Source organism: Vicugna pacos, chromosome 24, assembly GCF_048564905.1.
Source record: "Vicugna pacos chromosome 24, VicPac4, whole genome shotgun sequence".
NCBI classification, from domain to species: Eukaryota; Metazoa; Chordata; class Mammalia; order Artiodactyla; family Camelidae; genus Vicugna; species Vicugna pacos.
Window position 1 is genome coordinate 16,969,691 of NC_133010.1, and position 21,698 is coordinate 16,991,388.

Here is a 21,698-nt window from a genome sequence, read left to right on the forward strand (position 1 = left end):
AGGCCAGGGACCAGTCTGTCATGTTCGCTGCTGTATATGCATCCATCCCTTGGTACAGTGTCTGGTGCTTAGGGGATGTTAACAAATATTGTGGAAGGAGGGAACCGTTCCTCCCCTCCAGCTCGCCTGGGTGAAGAGTCTGTTCCAGAAGGGCGATTATCAGAAACGCCTTTCTGTCTGTCTGTCTGTCTGGCCACCTTTCCAAATACACCCCAGTGCTCTGAGCTGTTTCTCTGGTGGTGACAATGATACATCCGAGACACTTACATTCTCTCTGGTTAAAATTTATGGTTTGCATTTCATCGGAAGTAATGCTGAAGATGTATACAAACTGAGATGGTGATGGGTGAAGATGGGAAGGTATAGTTGAAGAATGGTGATAATATGATAGAAAATTCTGCTGCATCTGTTAGCAGGCGGCTGTTCTCGGCACCACAGCTAAGTCTCACAGAACCAAGTGGCCTCAAGGGGAGGCGGTGGTATAAAGGAGGGGCAGGTATCAGGAGAGGTAACAGAAACCCAACCCAGGTAGCTTTAAAAATGATTTTATTTTCCCAAGTATCAGGAAATCTAGAGATTGGCGGCTCCGAGTTGGTTGATTTGTGTCTCACCAGTGCCAGTGGGGACCCAGGTTCTCTCCAGCTTTCAGCTTAGCCACCCTGGGCATTGGCTTCATCCTTAGGTTGGCAGGGAAGTAGCCACTTCCCGTCGGGGACCTTGGTGTCCAGGTGAAGAAGAGAAAGTGTCAATTCCGGTCATTGGCAAGGGAAGGAGGCAGCCACAGTCGTGTTAGATGAAGCATCTGGTGTGGATGCAATGGATGCTGAGTGCCTCCTACCAGCGCCAAGACCTCCCAGCCCATGGACTTTAAAAAGTTCTTGCAGCCTGCACCAATACAGAAAACACAGAGTGAAGATCCTTTGCTCCATTAGCTGATAGCAGTTAGTGCCTTAGAAATGATTATAACTAAGGGGAAAAATAGAGAACACAGAAATCTTCCAGAATGGGGAAGAGAGAGCCTCGCAGAAGAGCTCACCGAAGACCAGTTCCAGCTTCAAGTTGTAGAGTCTGCCTGAGCCCAGCCAGCCGGAAACTCCCTCCTCACCCTTAAGGGTTAATTCCGCCCCCCCACCACCCCACCCCCAGCTGAGGAAACACTGGTTTAATTTTAAATGTAGCAATATCCATACATATGTGATTTTCAAGGTAAATGGTATATATTCTGAGAAATCTGGAATCCTTCAACCGATCAGTTATGCTTTGATTTTTTTTCTCCCTCCATATAGACCTGGCAGTGTTAGAGCCGTGCTGAATGAGGTCACAGTCTAACTACAGTATTAACCCTGCAAATCTGTTCATTTTCACCCGAGTGCCCTGAGGCAGAGTATAGAATGTGTCCAATTGAAAAACTATTACAGACGCCGCGGTGCTGTGATGGGCTGAATTGTAACAGGGAGGGTGCGTGCGTGTGTGTATGTCTTTAGCCAAGAAATCATTTTCTAAGAGGAAGTCTGGTAGCATGTCTCTCTTAAAAAGTAGACATTATATGATTGAATTTTTAAGGGAAAAATACATTTTTCTGACATCCACATTTTAAAATGTTACTTTTCCTATTTCCAAACCTTAGCTGTTTTACATTTGCCACCAACTGTGTCTGTTTAATTTTAGTTTCTCCCCCTGTCCAGTGCCTTACTTTTAACTTTTCTCTCTGTGTTACAAACATCCCTTTGTGGTTTTGGGTATCAATTTTTCACTGTTAAATATGTACAGGAACATACAAAGAATAATACGGTGAATATTCATGAGTCCACCGCGCCATTTAACAAATAAAACCTGAAGTCTTTTTTCTGGGACTGTACTCGGGCTCTGTTAACTCGGCGTGGAGCAGAGGGCAACACGGACGGGCAGCACAGTGCGTCAAGGCCCGGTCGCAGCAGCCGCCGAGCTTCAGAAAGCGTGTGCGTTCCGTCTTGCCTGGACATGTGGTTCATGCTAAGTAGTCTCGCAGTTGTGCCCCAGGTAACTCCTCAAGCTGTTCCGGATCATAAAATCTAGGATGTTTTGCAAATTTATATTTTACCATGCTGAGTTTTATGCCCCAAAACTAGATGACTTCTCCTCTGTCATCTCCATCAAAGGCGTTTCTCAAAATTCCCTTTTTATGCCTTATTACTGGCTTTGCCACACATCGTTTGCATGTTTGCAAACAATCTCTGGTTACATTGTAAATCTGCGCGTATCCTCGCCGGCGTTCGCCTTGCAGAATTCAGACATAAATGCTATTTTAGCTTATTCCTCGGTCGTAGGTTCTGAGTAGTTGACCCCCTTCCTTGAATGCCAGGGACCTGACTTGGCTTGTCTGTGGTTTGGGCTGTAATTGAAAAGCAATCAACCATGTTTGGATAGTGTCTGAAATATTTATATTGTATCCATGGAAAGGATGTAATATTTTATTTTCTCAAGAGGACGGTTTCTTCACCGTGCTCTCGCGGCCATCACGTGGTAGCCTCCTTCTGCTCCGTTGCTCCCATGGGACCTTCGCCTGTGGGGCAGTGCGCTGTCCACGGACATCTGCCCCAGCCCCACCTTGGGAACTTGATCTCCAGAATCTTCCAGAAGTCCCGCCCAAGCATGTCCTTAATCACTGCAGGGGACACGCTTTTCAAAGTGTCCCCAGCCCCAAAGTCTTATACAGGGAGAGAAGCAGGAACCAAATGGATAGAGTGTGGGTTGATTTTTTTCTTTTCTCTGTCTGTTGACAGATGAATTTGTGGTGCCTGTTCACAAGGTTGCTTTGAGTACGCTGAGCTGGTGGCTAGTCCAGTCATGCCCTCTTTTTTCCTGCTCTGGAAAATAGAAATTAAAGAAAACATTTCGCAGAACCCAAGTGTTGAAGGTCTATATCTACCCCGAGCCCACAGCCATAAGGATGTTTTCCAGAAGGATGGAGCAGACGTATTTTATTTATTTGTGGACTAAGTGTTGATCATCTTTTCATTTTGCAGTGAATAGTAGTTCTCCACGTGCCATTAACCAGTTGTTAATGCGAGAGCTCGTTAGTAAAATAAGCCATCATCGTGCTCAGGACAATTTGAAGTGAACATTAGTTCAGCTCCTTGATTCTGAACATGGGATGCTTTCCTTTGTTTTGCTTTTTTCCGACATTCATTACAGCAAAAGCGAGAGCTTGCCGATTTTTCCAGATTCTATCGCTGAACAAATGTCAGCGCTAGTCACTGGCTTATTCTTTATGATGTATGTGTTTCCTTTCTCTCCACTGAAAAAAGAAAACGTGTCTAAACTTGCTTATCTCTCTGTAGGACAGTCGGCCCAATATGTCAAGACCTCTGATCACTAGATCTCCTGCTTCTCCACTGAACAACCAAGGCATTCCTACTCCAGCACAGCTCACGAAGTCCAATGCGCCCGTCCACATTGACGTGGGCGGCCACATGTACACCAGCAGCCTGGCCACCCTCACCAAATACCCTGAATCAAGGTAAATCGAACAACCGAAAAGTCACACTCGGAAATGCATGTGTTTGATGATCTGTTTTTCCTTTGACCAGCCCAGCAGCGTGGCCTGGCCGGGGCCGGGGTTGGGATGGGAAAGCCTCGTGCAGGCCCCCTGCTCCTGGGGCTGCTCTGGGACGTGACTGTAAATGTCGTACGAGTCAGGGTCTGACCCACAGCCTAGTCAAGTGCATGTAAAAGTGTCACTGAGAATGGAGTTCTGTGATATTTCACTCCTCAAAGATCAAAGATGAATTTCTACCCCCGACCTTTCTTCTGTTCTCATCTCCTAGAACACCCTTTCTTATCGATTCTTAGAATGTTATAGGGGATCCCTGGGCCCACCAACTTGTAAACTGGAGGGAAAAAGAATCATAATAAGAGAGACTCTTATCAGTGGGGCAGCATATTTAGAATAGTAGGCAAAAGTCCAGGAAGCCAAGAGTCTTGTTTGAGAAAAATAATAAAGGGCAGTGGAGCTTATGAGAGCTCAAGGCAGATAAGTAAATGCAAAAAGCGTCTGAAGGGGAGAGTGGTTTACAGGCAGGCAGTGCACCCTAGGCTTAGAGAGCGCCCCTCCACGCCCCGCCCACCCATTCCGACAAGAGCTCCCAGGAAACAATTTCCTTTGCGTCCCTCCTGGTTCTGCCTGGATGTGGGGGCTGTGGCAGCTCCTGTCAGGGGACTGGTCCTCAGCCGCTTGGCTGGTGGGCAGAGGAGGAGGCGTGGACTTGCGAGGGCTGACGTCAGGAGGAAGGGTGTTTCTCTGCTTGTTTCTGCTCAGATGAAATGGAAACACAGCGCCTGGGCTTCAGAAAAGCACGGATCGCACTTTTGAGAACGTCTTACGATGTGACGGGTATCAGGGAAGTTACAGCCTAAGTAGAGAGCGCCGACGTAAAAATCACTGTCCTGTTACAGCTCCGCAAAGGCTGCATTTCTGTTTTGTTCTGTTCCTCTCACTCCCCTACCTGGTAGGAAAGAATGTGACGGTTGAGAAGAAAGATGAAATGTTTTCCCTCTCGATTTCTAGATTTAATTTCTGCAGTTGACATGAAATGATTTTTAAAAAAATAGATGTCTATAAATTCAATTATCCAAGAAAACCTGTACCTTTTTAAATGAAATGATCGTATCATCAGTTATCAGTAACACTGAGTCTCCACCCTCCCTAAGTGCGTTGTTACTGGAGACTACATAGTGGTTACGTGATGGCTTTATTTCTAAGAATCTCATTATGTAAGTGGGTTCTTTTTTTAAAAACAAAATGTCTATTTGCATTCCTTCTAACCTGCTAATACCAACATCGACAATAGAGAATCACTGTGCCTCTTTAGACAAACACTTAATTCTGGGGGCAAGTCACAAAGCAAACGTAAGAATCAAAAAGCAGGTTCCAACCGTAGCAGAGTTCACCGGTCACGTCTGGTGGCCTTTTGCTTCCATCCTGATATTTATACCGTGATACGGGGGGGCAGGCGATCATTACACTATTTGCTCATGACACGATTTGCATGAGGCGTAAAGGGTTGGTTTCGTCTAGTGCTTATCGCAGCTGGGTGGGTCTCTCCCCACTGACTCGGGCCCACAGGGTTTGGGCCTTTGTGACGCTCGCTGGTGTCACTGGGCGTGTTGGCATTGGTACAGACAGACGGTGAGTGGGTTGGCTTATTCAGTTCTTCTCAAATAATTCGCCACTTCAATCAGTTTAATCACCTTAGAGATTTCTGAGAGCATCTCATTTGGAGAACCTTCCTCGTGCCAACTTAACATGGGTTGTTCTAAGAGGCTCCCCTTTTTAAAATTTTTTTGAGGGGGGAGGTAATTAGGTTTTTTTTATCTTTGATGGGGGTACTGAGGATTGAACCCAGGACCTTATGCGTGTTAGGCATGCACTGTACCACTGAGCTATACCCTCCCCCCAAAAGGCCCCCTTTTGTTCCTCGCTATCCACCCACAAGACCTGCATCACGTTCCTGGCGTCTCAGCATTGAATCAGGACTCCTGGTGTCTGTACCGTCTCGTATGGGAACCACTAGCCACATGCAGCTTTGAGCACTTGACCGACATGTGGCTGGTCCAAACTGAAATGTCCTCCAAGTGTAAAATACACACTGGATTTTAAAGACTCAGTACCCCCAGAACAGGAAATATCTCAAAAATTTTTCATATCGATTTCGTGTTGGAGTGATGATATGATAATATATTGAGTTATATAAATGATAATATCCTGAGTTAAATAAATGATAAATGATAATATATTGAGTTAAATAAGAAAAACGAAAATTAATTTCACCTGCTTCTTTTTACCTTTTTCAACGTGGTTACCAGAAAACGCAAAATCACAGATGTGTCTCGCTTTTTTTGCTGTTGGACAGCACTGAACTGTATATACACAGATTTTTTTTTAATCCTTGCCCCTCCCCAAACCTGATATTTACATGCATCATAAATTGAATTTCTCTTTCACCAACTGAATTAGAAAAGATAAAGTTGTTCCTCTTTTTTTTTTTTTTTTGGTGATCTTTCCTTATGCTTCTTTGTCACCAGTGGACCACAGTTTCACAGGAGCAACATCAAAAATAATCCGTGGTTCGTTCGCCCCAGGTTTGAATGCTGGCACTCCCACTCAACAGTTGGCCATGGATAGGGCCGATTTCTAAGCGTCTGTCTTCTGTCTTGTAAAATAGATACAAACACGTCTTTCTCCGAGGTTATTGGGAGGATTAAATGTGATTACGGAAAGCACGCCAAGGCCCTGTGCCCAACACATAGTATTGCCTTTTACTTAATCTTCTGCCAAATCCAGCAATTGTTTCTTTTCAAACTGCCTTCCAAATTCCAAATATATCCCATTCCTTCATTTCCTAGACCACGGAAACAGCTTCACTTCTGGATACTTGCCTGAGTTCCTAAAGGCCCCGGGAACTCCTTGCCTGCACCTTCTGGTCCTTGGCCCTTTATCTTAAATGCTCCCACCTGTCGCAGACCTGCGGAGCCACTTCAAGATCATCTTTATTGTTAGGAGGTATTTCTAAGCACGTGTCCAGACTCTTTGAAACAAGCCCTACAAGCTACGTCTGTTTCCGTTGCTTACCCCTAAAGCAGACGACACTGGTCTGATAGCAATGGCGTAGATGTTGAATTGACCACTGTCTGTTGCTTTGCTTCGTCTTGGGTTTTGGGGGGCCGGGTGGAGGGTGGTTAGTAAGTAATTAAATGTTCATTTCAAAGCAAGTCAGTTTAAGGGGACCCGTCCACAACTTTTAGCAGTCAGAGATGCAGGGGAGAAGTAGTTCTTCATGCTGTCCCCATCGGTGCCAGGTGCTCCCTCCACCTTCAGGGCAGGTATCTTGTATATCACCAACCCTTTGGAGATAACTTGTAGGACATTGGGTTGTCTGTGACCATAGAATTACAAATAATTCCAAGTCGAGTTCTTTGGATTCTGGGGTGTTTTGAACCCATCTCACCCCAAGGGACCATTCCCTGCCCCGTCTCCCCTTAGAGCACCCTGGTTCCTCTCTCAGCCACCTTTCCCTTGGTGTAGCCCGGAGGGGAAGGGGGCTTTTTCCTCCGTTTGCTTTTCTTGGATTCCAAGGGGAGACTTGCAGTGTAAAAGTACCAAAGGTGTTTGTAACAAGTGGCCTTAAAAGATGTAATGTCCTTCTACAATTTCAAAGGTCTTGCCAAAGGCCTTTCCTCCATCTTGAAAGACTGTAGGTGATTTTTCATTCTATCTCTGCTCACTGCCCTCTGGGCTAAAGACTAGCTCTAGAGCGTCCTCCCCAGAAAGTGGTGCACTGGACCACACAGCTGAACATTAAAGCACCCGGGAAGCAGTAAAAGGCCACGGAGGCTCTGCCCCAGACCAGTAAAACAGGAATCTCTGTGGTTCTTCCTAAGAGATCCTGGTTTTCACCATCTGGCTTCAAGCAACACCAAGATGTAGGGTCCCTCAAACTGAATATAGACCTCTTACTCAATGACTGTTTCAGGCTATGTCATAATGGCCATTCCACCAGAGAAAATACATTTTGATCTTCGTTTCTTTAATTAGCAAGGTTACCTGGTACCACTGTGTGTGCACACACATGGTGCTTTTTTAGGGGGCTTGTAAAGCCTGAGGAAAGATTCATTAAGCAAGTTGACTTTTAAATTTTACAACAAAGTTAATCACTCACATTGTTATTCACTTTCATTATCAGGTGGTTTTTAGCTAAAGGGACTGGACGTTAAGTCTCTCTCCCCAGCCCCTGGCCCACACCCATGCTCCCTCCAGGTCCTCACTGGTCCCTAAAACCGAAGGGGGAAAAAAAGGGGTTTTAGGTTTCAAGTAGGCACACGTCTGTGGTGGGGTCTGCCTTTACCAGTGTTTTGTGTAGGATGCACAGCTGGTCCTCAGAGGAGTTTATGAGACAGAGGCTGGTTCACAGCACCTCAGTGATGGACGCTGCTCCCTCTCCGAGGAGCCTCCAAGTCTCCAGTGCCGGTTGCTATTTTGAATTGTGATCACCAAGAAAAAACACCCAGTTCAGATCTGTAGTCATCTTACGTCCCCTAAGCAAAACCAAAAAAAAGAGTCAAGAAAAATATACCTCCAGCATGAAAATGTTTTAAATAGAAGATACACAAAGAAGATAGAACGTATTGTATTTCACAGTGTGTTAGCTTGGTGTGTAAGTCATAAATATATTGACATACAAGAGGAGGGCTCATTTGTACTCTTGCCCTGGGTCTCACAAATTTTAAGGACAGATCCAATTGTGTCTGACTCAGAAATCCACGGTACCCATTAACATCATTGGTAACAAAATCTGGGTGTCTAATTTGTCATGAGTAATTAAGATTGGTGCCACATGACATGGCCTCTTTAAAATCTACCTTTGACTTTCTGCAATATCCTCTTAGCCTTGTGTGTGTGTGTGTGTGTGTGTGTGTGTGTGTGTGTGATACTAAAGAAATATTCTGTGCTTTAAAAGAAGAAGTCTGAGTTCAAAGTTAGGTCTATTTCCTCCTTTACTGTCATCTCAAACAGAAACAATATTAACAGCAGCTCTGTTTGTTTGTTTCACCTTTGGAGGGGGTGGAGGTAATTAGGTTTATTTATTTACTTATTTTAATGGAGGTACTGGGGATTGAACCCAGGACCTTGCACATGGTAAGCATGCACTCTAACCACTGGGCTATACCCTCCTCCACTAATAGCAGCTCTATTGATGGTTATTCACATGTGGACTTTTCAATACCAGGAAGCAAGCTGATATTGGTAATTAGCCAACCTTACTGGGTAGCAATGAGGCAGGGATCTTAGCTGAAGGAGATATGCAACCTTGAGGGGAAAGACAAGATCTCCTGTTACAATCCCCTGAGCCACCCGATCTGCCTGCTTGACAGAGCTCTGGTATATTTTAAACCCAGTACATGAGTCAACTCCCACATGAGGAGATTATGCTAAATTAGTCTCTTCTAAATAGCAGCAGAGTTACTAAGCACACTGGCATACGTAGGTAATTGCAAAACCTAAGAGACTCGGCTTTGAGCCCCGCAGTCGACACCCATGGCCACCCAAGGGGTGAGTGTAGCTGGAGCGTTAGGATGGCAATGCCAGGCCGGCTGCCTCGCCAGCGGAGAGCCGGCGTGGCATGCTCCTCCTCCACGTGCCAGCCACTCCAGGACGGAGGCAAGGTCGGGTGCTGCGACATGAAGGGCTTGGCGCGCGCACTCTCAGGACAACTGAGTTCTCATGTTTGGATTTCCATATGACTGCTGTGAACCCGCCTCAGAGTTTTCTGGAATCCTCTGTTGGGGCTGGGGGCTCTGTGCTCTGACTTCATAGAGTCACAGTCCCTAGACTCGGCAGGTCCCATGGTGTCATCATGCAGGCCCACATTTCAGGACCTCAACAAACATGCCCCCAAATGAATACATCTTGTTTACCAAGTAGTCCCCTAAACTTTCATTCAGAACCATTCCAGGGCACTGAATACAGCATTTTTTATTATAACCCACTCTTTAGATCTGCATGGTTTATAATTTTATGTTTATCTCAAGTTTTTAAAAAAAATCACAGAATAGGTTCCTGGAGTTTAGGTGAGTGGGAGTCACCCTGGGGCGTACGGTCTGAGCACAAATGGAAAGGGAGAATGTGTCCTCAGTGCTGGGAAGATGCCTGTGGAAATGGACAGAGTGAGGGCGGTCTAAGGCTGAGCAGTTCTGATTGGTAAAGTAGATTGATCTCAAAAAAAAAAAAAAAAAGGAAGAAAAAGAAAATCAGTTAAGGAGGAAGGTAAAAGGAGGGACAGCATCACCTGGCAAATGAAAAATAGAAAGTTTCTCCAGGAAAATAGGGGCCATTTCTCCTCTTCTGTCTCTTCTTTTCATCTTACAATATTGCTTTTCCGAAACTGCTTCTCAGTTATACAGGCAAACAGTAAATGACACCAGCTCCGAAAGACTTCTTTTTTTTTTTTTTCCCCAAAACGATGAAACTGGGTTTTCTGTTTAGTGCTGAAAAGCCAGCTTCAGTAACGCACAGCACACCGCTGGCAGATCCAGCAGACTTCCTTCGCCGCTGGGGAACAGGATAGGCCTGGCTTTTAAAGTAACCTAACTCATGAAGTCTTACCTCTGAGCCTGAGTCAAAGAAAGACACAGCCATACTACGGTGTCTCTCACTTCCGCTGTCACGTTCTTTAGTTCGTTCAGCGGATCTGTTCTGTGCTCCCCGGCCACCAGGGCACATACCGGCCGATGACGACAGTCCTTGCTCTCGTAGTTCACGTGGGGGTGGGGAGGGAGCACAGACAGTAAACAAGTAAACAATCAATCAACAGTATTTGAGTTGCTAGTAAGTCAAGTAGGAAGAAAACTAACACACAGGATAAACAGGCCAGCCTTGGGATGCAGTTTGCTTCCTGGGTTAAATATAAAGATAATTTTATTCTGTGTTTCATTTCTTCAGGAAACATCTGTATTTGTTCATCTACATTTTTGAGACAAAATGTAGTTTGTGTGTTGGTGTAGATTTAGAAGCAGATTATTGTCACTTCAGGAGCACACATCACCCCCAGTCTATGGTCAGCTGCCTCTGCCGAGGTCTGGCACTCACCTCCTGTCATCTGATGTGTGGCAAATACGTATGTTCACCCTGCATCTCAGCAGGAGGGAGATACGTGGTGAGGTGTGCTGCCTGGGCCATGGGTGTGGGGCAGCTCCAGGCCAGACCGTCATCTCAAGATCACCTCGCTGGTGATATTAACCATCCTACTGTTTCTGGTACACGTTCCTTACTTTTGCATTTGGTGATGATTGAAGTTACATTTGGTGTTGACCAAAGTAGAGAGTTAACAGATATTCAAGGACATGTGGGGAGAAGCCCCTTAAAGGCAAATACTGATGAGGCCGGCGTATCCCTCAGTGCGTTCCTCAGACCAGGGAGAAGGTGAGAAGGTGTGGCCACCTTGTCACCCATGCGGTACCTTTGATGGCAGGGCAGTGACAGTGGCGAGTAACACTGGTAGTTAGTGCGAAACAACTTGGGACAGGACTGGGGGTCACTGTCCTGACCTTTAGTGAGTTCTCCCTTGCCCAGAACTCAGCCTCAGCTTAAACAGAAAGCCCCTCCCCGGAAAGCTCTTTCTTCTTAGTTTCCCTCCTTGTTTCCCGGTACCTGCTGTCGGGCTTGCTGCAGAGTGGACATTCCGAAGGTTGCTTAATATATGAGTTAGTCACTGGGTAAAATATTGTACACAGAGGCCAGATCCTCAAAATAATGAATGAAAGCCATCAATTGAGTAAAGCCATTCAAAATAGAAAGTTGGGTTTAAGGGTGGGCTGGCTTCCTCGCCTCTGTGCTTCACAGGAGGGGCTGTGAGTTAGCTGGTTCCCACGTGGGCACCTGCAGCTCTGAGAGGATCGGCTTCTTATTTGGCAGACGGGGAACAGCCAGGACTCCAGCTCCCACTTGACTCCAGGACCTTGGTTTTTATTCTTTTATAGACGTGCTTCTCAGTCCTGGAGGCATGTCAGAATCAACTGGGACTCAAGAAAAGCAAAACAAAAAACAAAACAACAAAACCCAAAAAACTTTGGCCCTGCCCGCAAAAATTCCGATGTCGCTGGCCTGGAGCAGGGCCTGGCCGCGGGGTTTGTCATGTTCCCCACGTTTAGCCTTGTAGTCCACCCTCCTCCTTCCTGAACTCTGTTCTGAAGGTGGGCTTTAGCCAAGAGGGCAGGTCTCTAGAGTATCTCGAGCTATTCTGCCCTCCAGGTGGCCCTAACCTCGTCTTCCTATCGAGAGCTGGGGTCGCGCTGCGCGCGGGGACCCCTGCAGTCCCCGACGTGCTAGTGCTCCCTGGCTGGTCTCCTCCTGCCGTGAGCAGCCTTCGGTTGTGCCCAGTGTCGTACAAATGCGGTGCTGTTAATTCCTGTGTGTGTCATGACTTCAGAAAGTCTGAAAAGCGCCACCTTCGACTGGGCAGTGTGCTAAATGGCTCTTTGTATTTGCCTGTACGTTTGAGGAAGTTCTTTTTTGGGGGCCCCCACGTCCAATGCATGCAGTCTTCCCGCAGCAAGGGACTAAGCTGGCCTTGGACCAGCAACCTTGTCACCTGCCAATGGCTGCTTGCTCGTGCCTGTGAAGAGAAAATCATCTGTCAGTGCAAAGCATCCAGTGCCCAGCTTTGGCTCCAGCACGCCGGGGCCCTGGCCAGCGTCAGGCCAGGCAGGGCAGCTCGTCAGGTCAGGGGTGTCTGGGCCCACGGATGTCTTAGTCACCACCTCTGTGCCGGGCTCCTCCCTTCCTGCTGCTGATGGAACAGGAGACGCGAGCGCGCCCTGCAGTGCCGCAGAACTCTCCCAGGTTCGCGCCAGTGCACGAAACACACGTGCGTGCACCAGTCAGAAAAATTGTTTTAAAGATTTTAAACATTTTATTTCTAAAACTTGCCCTTTAAGCCCATGCCCTAGGTTTTTAAACCAATAATGGGCCCACCAGTAGCCTTCAGTGCCTGGAACTGTGCCTGGCAGTGCTTGATCAATATTTGTTGGATGTTGAAGGAGTTTTGCTATGACCTGGAGCCGCTCAGCCACCACGGGGCTGCTGCGCCCTGAGGGCCGAATGCTTGGAATCATCAGCTGCTGGGGTGACGTTAGGTCTCAGCAGGCCTAGTCCAGTGTGAGTGGCAAAGAGTAACGTCCTTTTTTCGTCAAGGAAGAGAAGAAAGGGGTTTTCTAGTCTAGTGTCCCTGCAGGGGAAAAAGTAAGGAGAAGGGAACAGATCCATCTAGTTACAACCCAGACACCCATGAACCAGATTAACAGAAGGGTGACACCTGCCTTTAGAATGTTTTCCTCCAGCTGATAACCTGCTCCCTGATCCCCTCGGATCAGGGTCAAAGCATCGGAGAGGCTTGAAAAATGCAGATTCCTGGGCCCCGCCCACCCTCTGTATCTCAGGAGGTGAGGGAAATGAGCAGAGATCCAGGTGACCCGCCTGCATCTCAGAGTCTGGGCCCTGGACCTGCAGAGAGGGGAGTAAAACGGGAAGGCATCACCGTGCAGCGCAGCAGCGACGGCGGGGGCATGGCCGCAGACACGCTGTCAAAGCGAAGCTTTTCCTGTTGATTCTGGCCGAGACTCAGCACAGGGACCGTTGTCCTGACTCTGCTCGTTCTGGTCCCTCGTGATGAGCGGGGTCATCGAGCCGTGCCAAGGTCGCTTTGCTCTGTGTTATCATACAAGAAGTACTTTTATCATAGTAAGCTATATATTCTAGTCACTTGTTTGGCAAGTTAATTTGTAGGTATTTCAAGAAGATTCCTGTAATCTCGTACAAGATTAATATGTGAAAAATAAGCTCCTCTTGACTGTGTTTTTGAGAACAATTCCAGTAAAAGGGCTAAAAATTGACAACGTTATTTTATACAACCCAGCTCACAAATCTCCTCTGACTTGTTCCTCACACCCTGGAGTTCCTGCTGGTCACATAACTCCGATGCTGATTGAGGGCTTCGTTTGAGAACTTCTTTACAGCAAATGAGAACCAATATTAATTTCAGGTGCATTTCCAAAAGATAAACTGCATGTTGGCCACGTTGGGAGCTTTGTGGGCAGGAATATTACACGCCCCAGTGTTAACCTTGTGTCTACCTCGTAGCTCTTGAGACCATCTTCCTAGATCTCCTTCAGAGACATGCTTCTCTTTGCATCAGAGGAAGCACTCCGGGGTCGGGACACAGTGGTGTGTCTGTGCTGTGTGTATTCTTGGCTGGAGTGAAATAATGCACAAGTTATTCTAAAGTTAGGGGAGTCCTTTTTATTAAGCCAATGCAGAAAATAAAACTTTACCCCCTTAACTTCCAAAGGGAAGCATCTATTCAGAACCAAAACACATGATGTTATAATTTGCATGTAAACTCTGAGGACTTAAAAATAAAAAAAAAAACTCAGAAAGTGACACTGAAGGGTCCCTTGTGGGTCCACTGCACACACAGATGCCCTCTGCTGAAACCTAGGCTGTGGTCATAGAAGAGTCCATGTCACCGCGTTTGCATGTCCGGCAGCTCGTTCTACTGTTAATATATAAATAACTCATTAAAATGTCATTGCTCTTCATTGGAAATATGCGGGATGTATAGCCTCAAATGGATGAATTATCACTCTCCTGCTTCTGAATGATTATTCTCAAGGTACCTGGGATAGAAAGTAGCAACTGTTCGCCCCCCAGCAGCAGGCTGAAGTGGGTGCATAATGCATGCTGTGTGGGCTGCTGCAGGTGCCGGGGTGGTCCCAGGTGGGAGGATGCGGGCATGTGAGAGGTGGTGCGTGATGAGAAGTCAGATGTGCTCTTACGAGGCGTATGCATTTCATGTAGTCATATTCCAAAGGCAGACGACCCCGAAGCTCCATTTCGGTGGCAATCCCATTTGCGGAAATAAGTAAATAAACAAATAAAACGTTTAAAAACTCTTTTCCAGTCCCACAATGATCACAGCTATTTGCTGGACCGTCTGAATCTAATCAAGGTGCAGTGTCAGTAGAAATGCCTCTGTCACTGGGATAATGGCTGCCTGCTGCCACGTAAAAGCCGTGTGTTGGTTTGCTTAGTAATGACCTGGCTGTTTATCTTTTTTAGTGGTAATGAGTATTTTGACTCTGGTGCAGCTTTTCTTATTGTGTTCCCCGTATTCGGAAGATAAATTACAACTGTGCATAGAAGCTAACCACCACCTTCAAGCAGCCGCAGACCTCGCCAGGCTTAGAGGGCTTCATAACCGAGGGCTGAATTTGGACTCGCCCAAACCTGTTCCCTTGATTTGAGCAGAACGTGTTCCAGAACTCCAACCCAGCCTCATTAGGGCTTGGCCAGGCCCCTGCCACCCCTTCAAAAGTTGATTTAAAAAAAAAAGCTCAGAAGGCCCGAAGGTCTTCAGAGCTTACCTAAAAAATGAAAACGCACCTCGTCTCAAAGTGGTGCAAAATAGTCAATATCAAAGGAAAAAAAAGGAGTGTCTTTTAAGTGTGTCTTGCTGACCCATAATCTTAGGGACCCTAAGGAAGGGACTTCATCAAGGCATCGCCGTTTTGTTGATGTGCTGCAGAAGGAACCAGATGGCACCAGGGGTGGAATTCAGAGGAAATTGTTGGACACATTAAAATGGGCTGGAATAAAGGTTGAAACAAGCCAGCACACGTGGGGAACCACGTTCAGTGTGAACGAAGCTCTGGTCTCCACTCTGGCAGACGTCTGTGATGATTAGGAAAACCCAACAGTGTCGATACAGTTTGTATCTCCAAGGACACATCCTCCCAGGCTCTTGAAGGATCTATCTGTAATCCTTCAAGTAGATTTTAGAACTTTGAGAAAGTAGTTATTTGTAAAATAAGCTTTGGCTTTAGTGCATTGTTCACTCAGGGCTTGCAAACTAGAAGGTCTGGGAATAAGCAGTGTGGGAAGCAGTGTATCAGATGGCTCCTGCGGTCTGTCCTGTTCTGTGTCTATCGTGAAAAGGAAGAGGGAGCATGAGAAGTTCTTGTCTTCAGCTGGGATACCTTTGTTCCTTTAAATGTTTTGCAGCACAGGGCTTGGGTCTGATTTTTGTTGGAAGGGACGGGGACACACCAACTGCCCGGCGAGTCTATGAACTAGCTTGGCGCCTTCGGGCAAATTCTTAAACTGTGATAAACCAAGCCTGAGCCCCAGAAGGGCGTGGAAGGTTCCACAAGACACGCACCTATGACAGCACATCGGCAACCACGCCACAGCCAAAGGCAGGCGCTGTCAGCGGCCACCCTCCTCATTGCCCAACCACACACACCCAGCGATGTTGTCTTTGAATCATGAGCTGATAGAAACTTCGTATTCTTCACATGTCACTTTGATTTGGTGACTGTGTAAATAATCTTGCGACATAAATTTGAAATCTTAAAGCTTCTCAGAGAACAGAGCCAGCCAGGCTCATCATCCACCATGATTTGAAGAGGCAGTTAGACATTGTTTTCAACAAAAGGGTGGTGCGGACATTTTCTGTATTCTTTAAAATGTTTAGATAACGTCTGAGGCCACGTAAATAGGACTTTTGTCCAATTAGCGGCTTTCTTTCCTTCTTCTAAGGAGGAAACTCACAGCCCCGGAGCGCGATTTCCTCCTTTTGGCTCTGTCTTCTCGAAGCCTAGTCTCTGAAAGTGTTTTTCGTTTGTTTGTTTTTACATTTTTATGTTGAGTTCTAGTCATTTTACAATGCTGTGTCAAATTCCAGTGCAGAGCACAATTTTTCAGTTACACATGAACATATATATATTCATTGTCACCTGAACGTGTTTTTAAGAAGCTTCCTAGTCACTCTGAAGTCATACAATGACAGAATAATTCACTTTCATTCATCCAACCACCTTTCCATACTCCTGAGTATTCACATGATACCCTGTTGCTGTAGTAAGACCCTTGAGTGGTGTCAGTAATGACTGTGTGCGTGCGCGCGTGTGTCTGTGTGTGAGAGACAGCAAGTAGGAAAGGGGTACAAAGGAGTCAGTATAATTTACTTATACGTATTCCCTATGTCTTCTGGTACATTTTCAAAAAGCATTTAATGAATCTTTAGATAAATCACCTTTTCTTATTCTTTTTTTATTAAGCACTGTGTCAAGACTCTGGATTTTCACTTTTAGGTACTAAGCAAAATATTTAAATACTTCATTGTAAACTGCTGTTTTGCTGGCCCCGTTACAAGTAGCAAAAAGCTGTTAAATTGAAAATAGAAACAGCTGGCTTCGCCACGGTCCTCTTATTGTGTCATATAATTAATAGGATGCTTTTAATTTGGAGGGACTCCTGTGACGTCCTGTAAGCCAGTTCCAACAGTCTGGAACAGCGAAACACCCGAGGCAATGGGGACAGGCTCCACTCCACACCCTGTTGTTACTGATCGTCTCAAAGTGTGGCGGAGGGAGTGGGGCCACTGGGACAGCACACTCTCGGGGTGATGGGCTGAGTCCGTTCCATTTCCTAGAGAGACTGGTGGCAGAGACGGCGGAGTCAGGACTGTCTCATCATCTCAGAAGGCACTCCTTCAAGACTCGGGGATGCCAGTACCCAGAATTCCAGGAATAAGAGCAGCCACTCACAAATAGGTTAAATTCAGTGGAAACACATGTGAAAGAATTCGTTTATGTAACAAGAAACTAGAAACAGGAAGGCTGGAGGGGGGCTGTGTGAGAAAGAAAGGATGGCAGGAGTTCTGGGACCGCGGACCCGGAGAGTGGGGGACAGAGATGAGGCTGGGCCGGCCCCCACTCTTCCGGGACGAGAGACTGCATACATAGCCCAGCAGCCCTCAGCAGGTTACCCGATTGCTCTGCGCCTCAGTGTCACCATCACCGCCATCAAAACAGCACCTGTCAGTACCTCTGAGGTGTTGTGAGGGTTACATCAGATAATCCATAGTTTTTAGCAGAGTGCCTCACACACACACAAAAAATTAGCTATTGTAATGCTGCTTCTCTGAATAGTAATTATTATTGTAAAATGGGAAACATGCTAGAGTTTTAAATCAAGAGAAAAAAGGAACACATCAAATACAGAACAGCCTGCTGGGAGGAGGATGGAGTGGGCGGCGGGGGTGTGCGCATGTGCGTGCTTGCCTGCCTGAAGAGAAAGCAAGAGAAACCTAAACAGAAACCGTTGGAACCGAAAATACCAACGTGGGCTCCCGTGGGACATTATGACGATCTGATCCAGGACTGATCTTAAAAAATAGCCGTTTGCCCTGGAAATCATTTTTAAACAGACACTTGCTCAAACCAAAGAGCAGGACCAGGTGATCTTAAAAGTTTTCTTCCAGTTCAAGCTGCACAACAGGACTTTACATACAATCGAATTCTGTTTTGGTGCAGCACATACTCTCTGAAGGATGAAACTCTGGCAGCATTTACTGAGCCTGGGCCAGGCGGGCACAGCGCTTGCCCGAGGAGCAGAGTGACCACGGGGCAGTAAGGCTGTGGCTCCGCGCTGGGCGTTGATTAGCCGTGCGGTGTCCTCACCTGTAAAATGGGGGTGATGGTGTCCGTCTAGGAGAGTTGTTGTGGAGACTCAGTGCCGTGCCGTCACGTAGCGGACGTTCAGTCAATGTAGCTCTTACAAGACATCCATTTATTCCTCATAAGAATCCTTTGGACAAGGTGTTATCCCATCCCTCAGATGAAGAGACCAAAACTCAAACAGGTTTGGTCTTGAAGATGGTAAAGCCAGGATTCCAGCCCAGGTCTGTGAGTCTTAGAGCTGCACGTCGTCGGGGGGCTCCTGAAAGCACTGACGTTACTGAAAGCACTGCGCCCAAGCTCTTGTGCCTTCATGTGCTCTGCTCAGGCTGATGCCTGGGGAGAGATGCTCCTCTCGTGCCAGGTCCCCACCTCACCCATCATGCTGTTTCTTGCCTAAAATTCTTTCCCAAGCCCCTGTGCCATTCTGCTTACACCTGGTGATCCTGACGACCCAGCACAGGCATTGCCTCCTACAGGAAGCCTTCCCTGCCTGCTCCAGGCTGGCTGGGTCCCTCTCCTTTGTCCTTCCATGCCACCCAATAGGACTATATCATGCCTAGGTTTAAAAGGCCCAGCAGAGCACCAGGAACACCAGGTAGATGTTCAATAAATATAGAAATAAGGAGCCTACTTATATAAATTCTGGGTTTTTTAAAGAAATCAGGTTAATTATAACAATATATTTCTTATAGTCAGCCATCAATGTAACCCTCCTGATTCAAAACACTGTTCTAGCCAGAGCGATGGGAAGGACTCAAGAGGCTTCTGGAGGATTAGCAGCCCCGCTGTGGCCCCGGGCTCCCGTGGTCAGTGCCCCACAAGGCCAAGTTCCGGGACTGTCGGGGCTCTCATACTTCTTCTTGTGTTTTAAACTTTCCTTTCCTTTCCCCTCTACTTTCTTCAGCTCTGTGCATCATAGAAAATGATGCTGCCGCCGGGAGCACGTACTGGAAGCATTACTTCCCATAAGTAGATGGAATTTGTTTGCTTTGCTTTTACTTAGAAGGTATTTTCTCCATTTTCTTAAATTACTTCTGTCCATTTCTGTAACAAGCTCTGAATTTATTTTTATCTGTGTTCATGAAATACAGATGAAACTTCCCAAGTGGTGAAAACTATAAAGAACTATTCCTAGATTTTTTTTAAAAAGTTATAATTTGCTTATAAATGCTATTTGTTATAATTAAGGTTTCTAAAACAGTAAGTTGACTGGTGATTTTTTTTATAATAATGCCCAGCATAGCATTTCCCGTCCCCTCCTTTTAAGAAAAATTTTGTATTGTGACATTAAAAAATATATGCAAAACTAGAGAAAATACAATATAGAACCCTCAAGTTTAAAAAGTTTCAGGTATCAACCTAGCATTTCTCTTCCCTTCCCCTCACTGTGTTTCCATCTTCGCCCATCTCAGCAGAAAGGAGGGCAGGGTACTCATTGGTCGCAATGTTGGCTTTTCTACCTGTATCTCCTTCCTTCCCTGCTATTTCCACGTCCAGGATTCCACCTGCAGTGACTGCTCCCCACATACCTCTCATTTGTCTACCCAGACCCACAAATACAGACACACACACCCACATACTCACACAAGTGCACATCCACAGGTACACACACACCTTCACCCAGCCCTCTACCCACCTTGGGTTTCAGCTATTAGGACAGAACTCTGGTTGGCAATCTACTAACTTGGGTTCGTAGACATTAAAAAGTATGAAGCCGCAAGCGTTTCTGAAAATAAAATTATTCTATAGAAAAATACTCTGTAAATCAGATTTTTTTTTTAAGTACTGTTCTACTGATTGGTGGACTCCTGGCCAGTTGTTTTTCTGAATTTTGCTGCTTCGTCCTCTGTGTTTTTCCAGTTTTCAGCAATGAGTAGGTGTCGCTTTCATAATTTAAAAATATCCCCCAGAAGTTGTGCTAAAGAGGTCATTTGGAAGTTGCCTCTGAATCTCTTAGCCAGCAAAATAAATCTGGGCCAGAAACTAAAGGAAATCTTTTCCTCAAGTTCAGACTGTATTTTCCACAGCTTAGAAACCCAGAGGTGAAGAGAAAAGCCATTTCTTGGCCAAGGACAGCTGAGTGGGTGAGAGGCTCCCACAACCCCAGTCCTGCCCTTTCTCACCATCTTTATCCGTCTGTCTTTGTTCTCCACCCCACCCCTGGGCGGGGTCTTCTCCACCCTCCCTGAGCAAGTTGGTCCTGCAGCGCTGGCACCACCATGAGCTCTTCTGCCTCCTCCCTCCCCTGTAATTTGCCGTGTGTGCACTGGCTCCTCCGGAGAGTTGAAAGGATTAACCCGCCTGCTTCTGGTAAAGTAGGGCCTGGTGTTGTGTTATGTGCCGCACGTACATGTCGCATGACACGGTGTTCCCTAGGCAGCATGAGGACTGTTGGGTGTAGGGAGCTCTGAAGGGTTGGAAACCTCTCCAAGCTGAATTTCTTTAGCTGTAAAGTGACAATCCCACGCAGGTTGGCAGGATGAAATGTAGGGCACAGCACACGATGGAGCATAAGAGCTGCGAGGAAATGGAGTTAGAACCTCATGTGTATTCCTCTCCCCAGAAGAAGTTTTCATTGTCCTAAGAACCCTGACTTTCCGTTCCCTTCTTCTGCCCCATCATGTCACGGTTGTACCAACACTTTGAACATAGCCTCTGAGGTCTTGGGGTGTTTGGGTTCAGTTTGGCTTGATTCAGTTCAGTTTCCCTAAGCCTCAACTTTTTGTATCCCAACTTAAGTAAATTAGCTTCCCTACAAAGCTGATAATAATCAAGCTTTCTTGGGAGAAGGTGCAACATTAGCAGACTCTTACTGAACTGTATAAAAACTGTGCATTTCCCAAAGGGCATTGTCTATTTGTTGTCTCCTTGTTCGTTTGTTTTTGGCTTTGTCTTTTGAAATTACAAATGAAGAGGCATTATATTCAGTGGTGAAGAACAGAGGCTTTAGGATGAGACCTAGGTTGGAGCCTAAGCCAGGTGATGGCCATTCTGGGCTTCAACATCCTCATTTGTGAAATGGGTATAATGTGGCCACCTCATAGGATCATTGTAAGAATGAAATGAGGTAAAGGCCATAAAACAGGCAGCTCACGCTTTGTTAATACTATTCAATACATAGTAACTAGCATTAGAGCGGTTGCCCTCCAGGGGCTTGGATGTGACCATCCTCTGCCCATCACCCCAGGGGCAGCATGGGGGGCTTACAGCCTGCTCTGTGTTTAGCCAGCTGTGCATCTTTGAGCGTTACGTTTCTCCAATGCTAGAACGGGAGGTTGATCTAGGTCATCCTGGAGATCCTTCACTTGTAAAAGTGTGGTTGGCTATTTACGAAAAAGTGCTATGACACTTCAAAGGGACAGAATGACTAACTGAGAGCATCTCAGGTCGACAGCGTTGACTTGCTTCTCTTTAGTCTTTCTGCGCATCCTCCCTTGCGCTAGTTCTCAACTCAGCTGTGCATTAGACTTCCTTGGGGGAGCTTTTTGAGAAATCCAGATGCTTGGGTCCTAACCCTGACCAATAATTACATCAGAATATCTGGCATTGGGCATCAGTATTTTTTTAAACATCCCCAGGTGATTCCATTGTGCAGCCAGGCTTAAGAAGCACTGCTCTACGTAAATGACACAGTCAAAAAGCAA

General features: G+C 46.3%; 1 protein-coding gene across 8 annotated transcripts in view; it reads left to right on the plus strand.

Moving 5' to 3' along the window:
• The window catches only part of KCTD1 (potassium channel tetramerization domain containing 1), a 159,936-nt gene that overhangs the window by 114,875 nt on the left and 23,363 nt on the right, over positions 1 to 21,698 (plus strand). For all 8 annotated transcript variants that reach the window (XM_031690305.2, XM_072949075.1, XM_006205087.3 and 5 more), the window contains one exon: positions 3,321 to 3,499. In XM_031690305.2, coding sequence (XP_031546165.1) covers positions 3,321 to 3,499 — 179 coding nt within the window. The remainder of the gene's footprint in view (positions 1 to 3,320; positions 3,500 to 21,698) is intronic.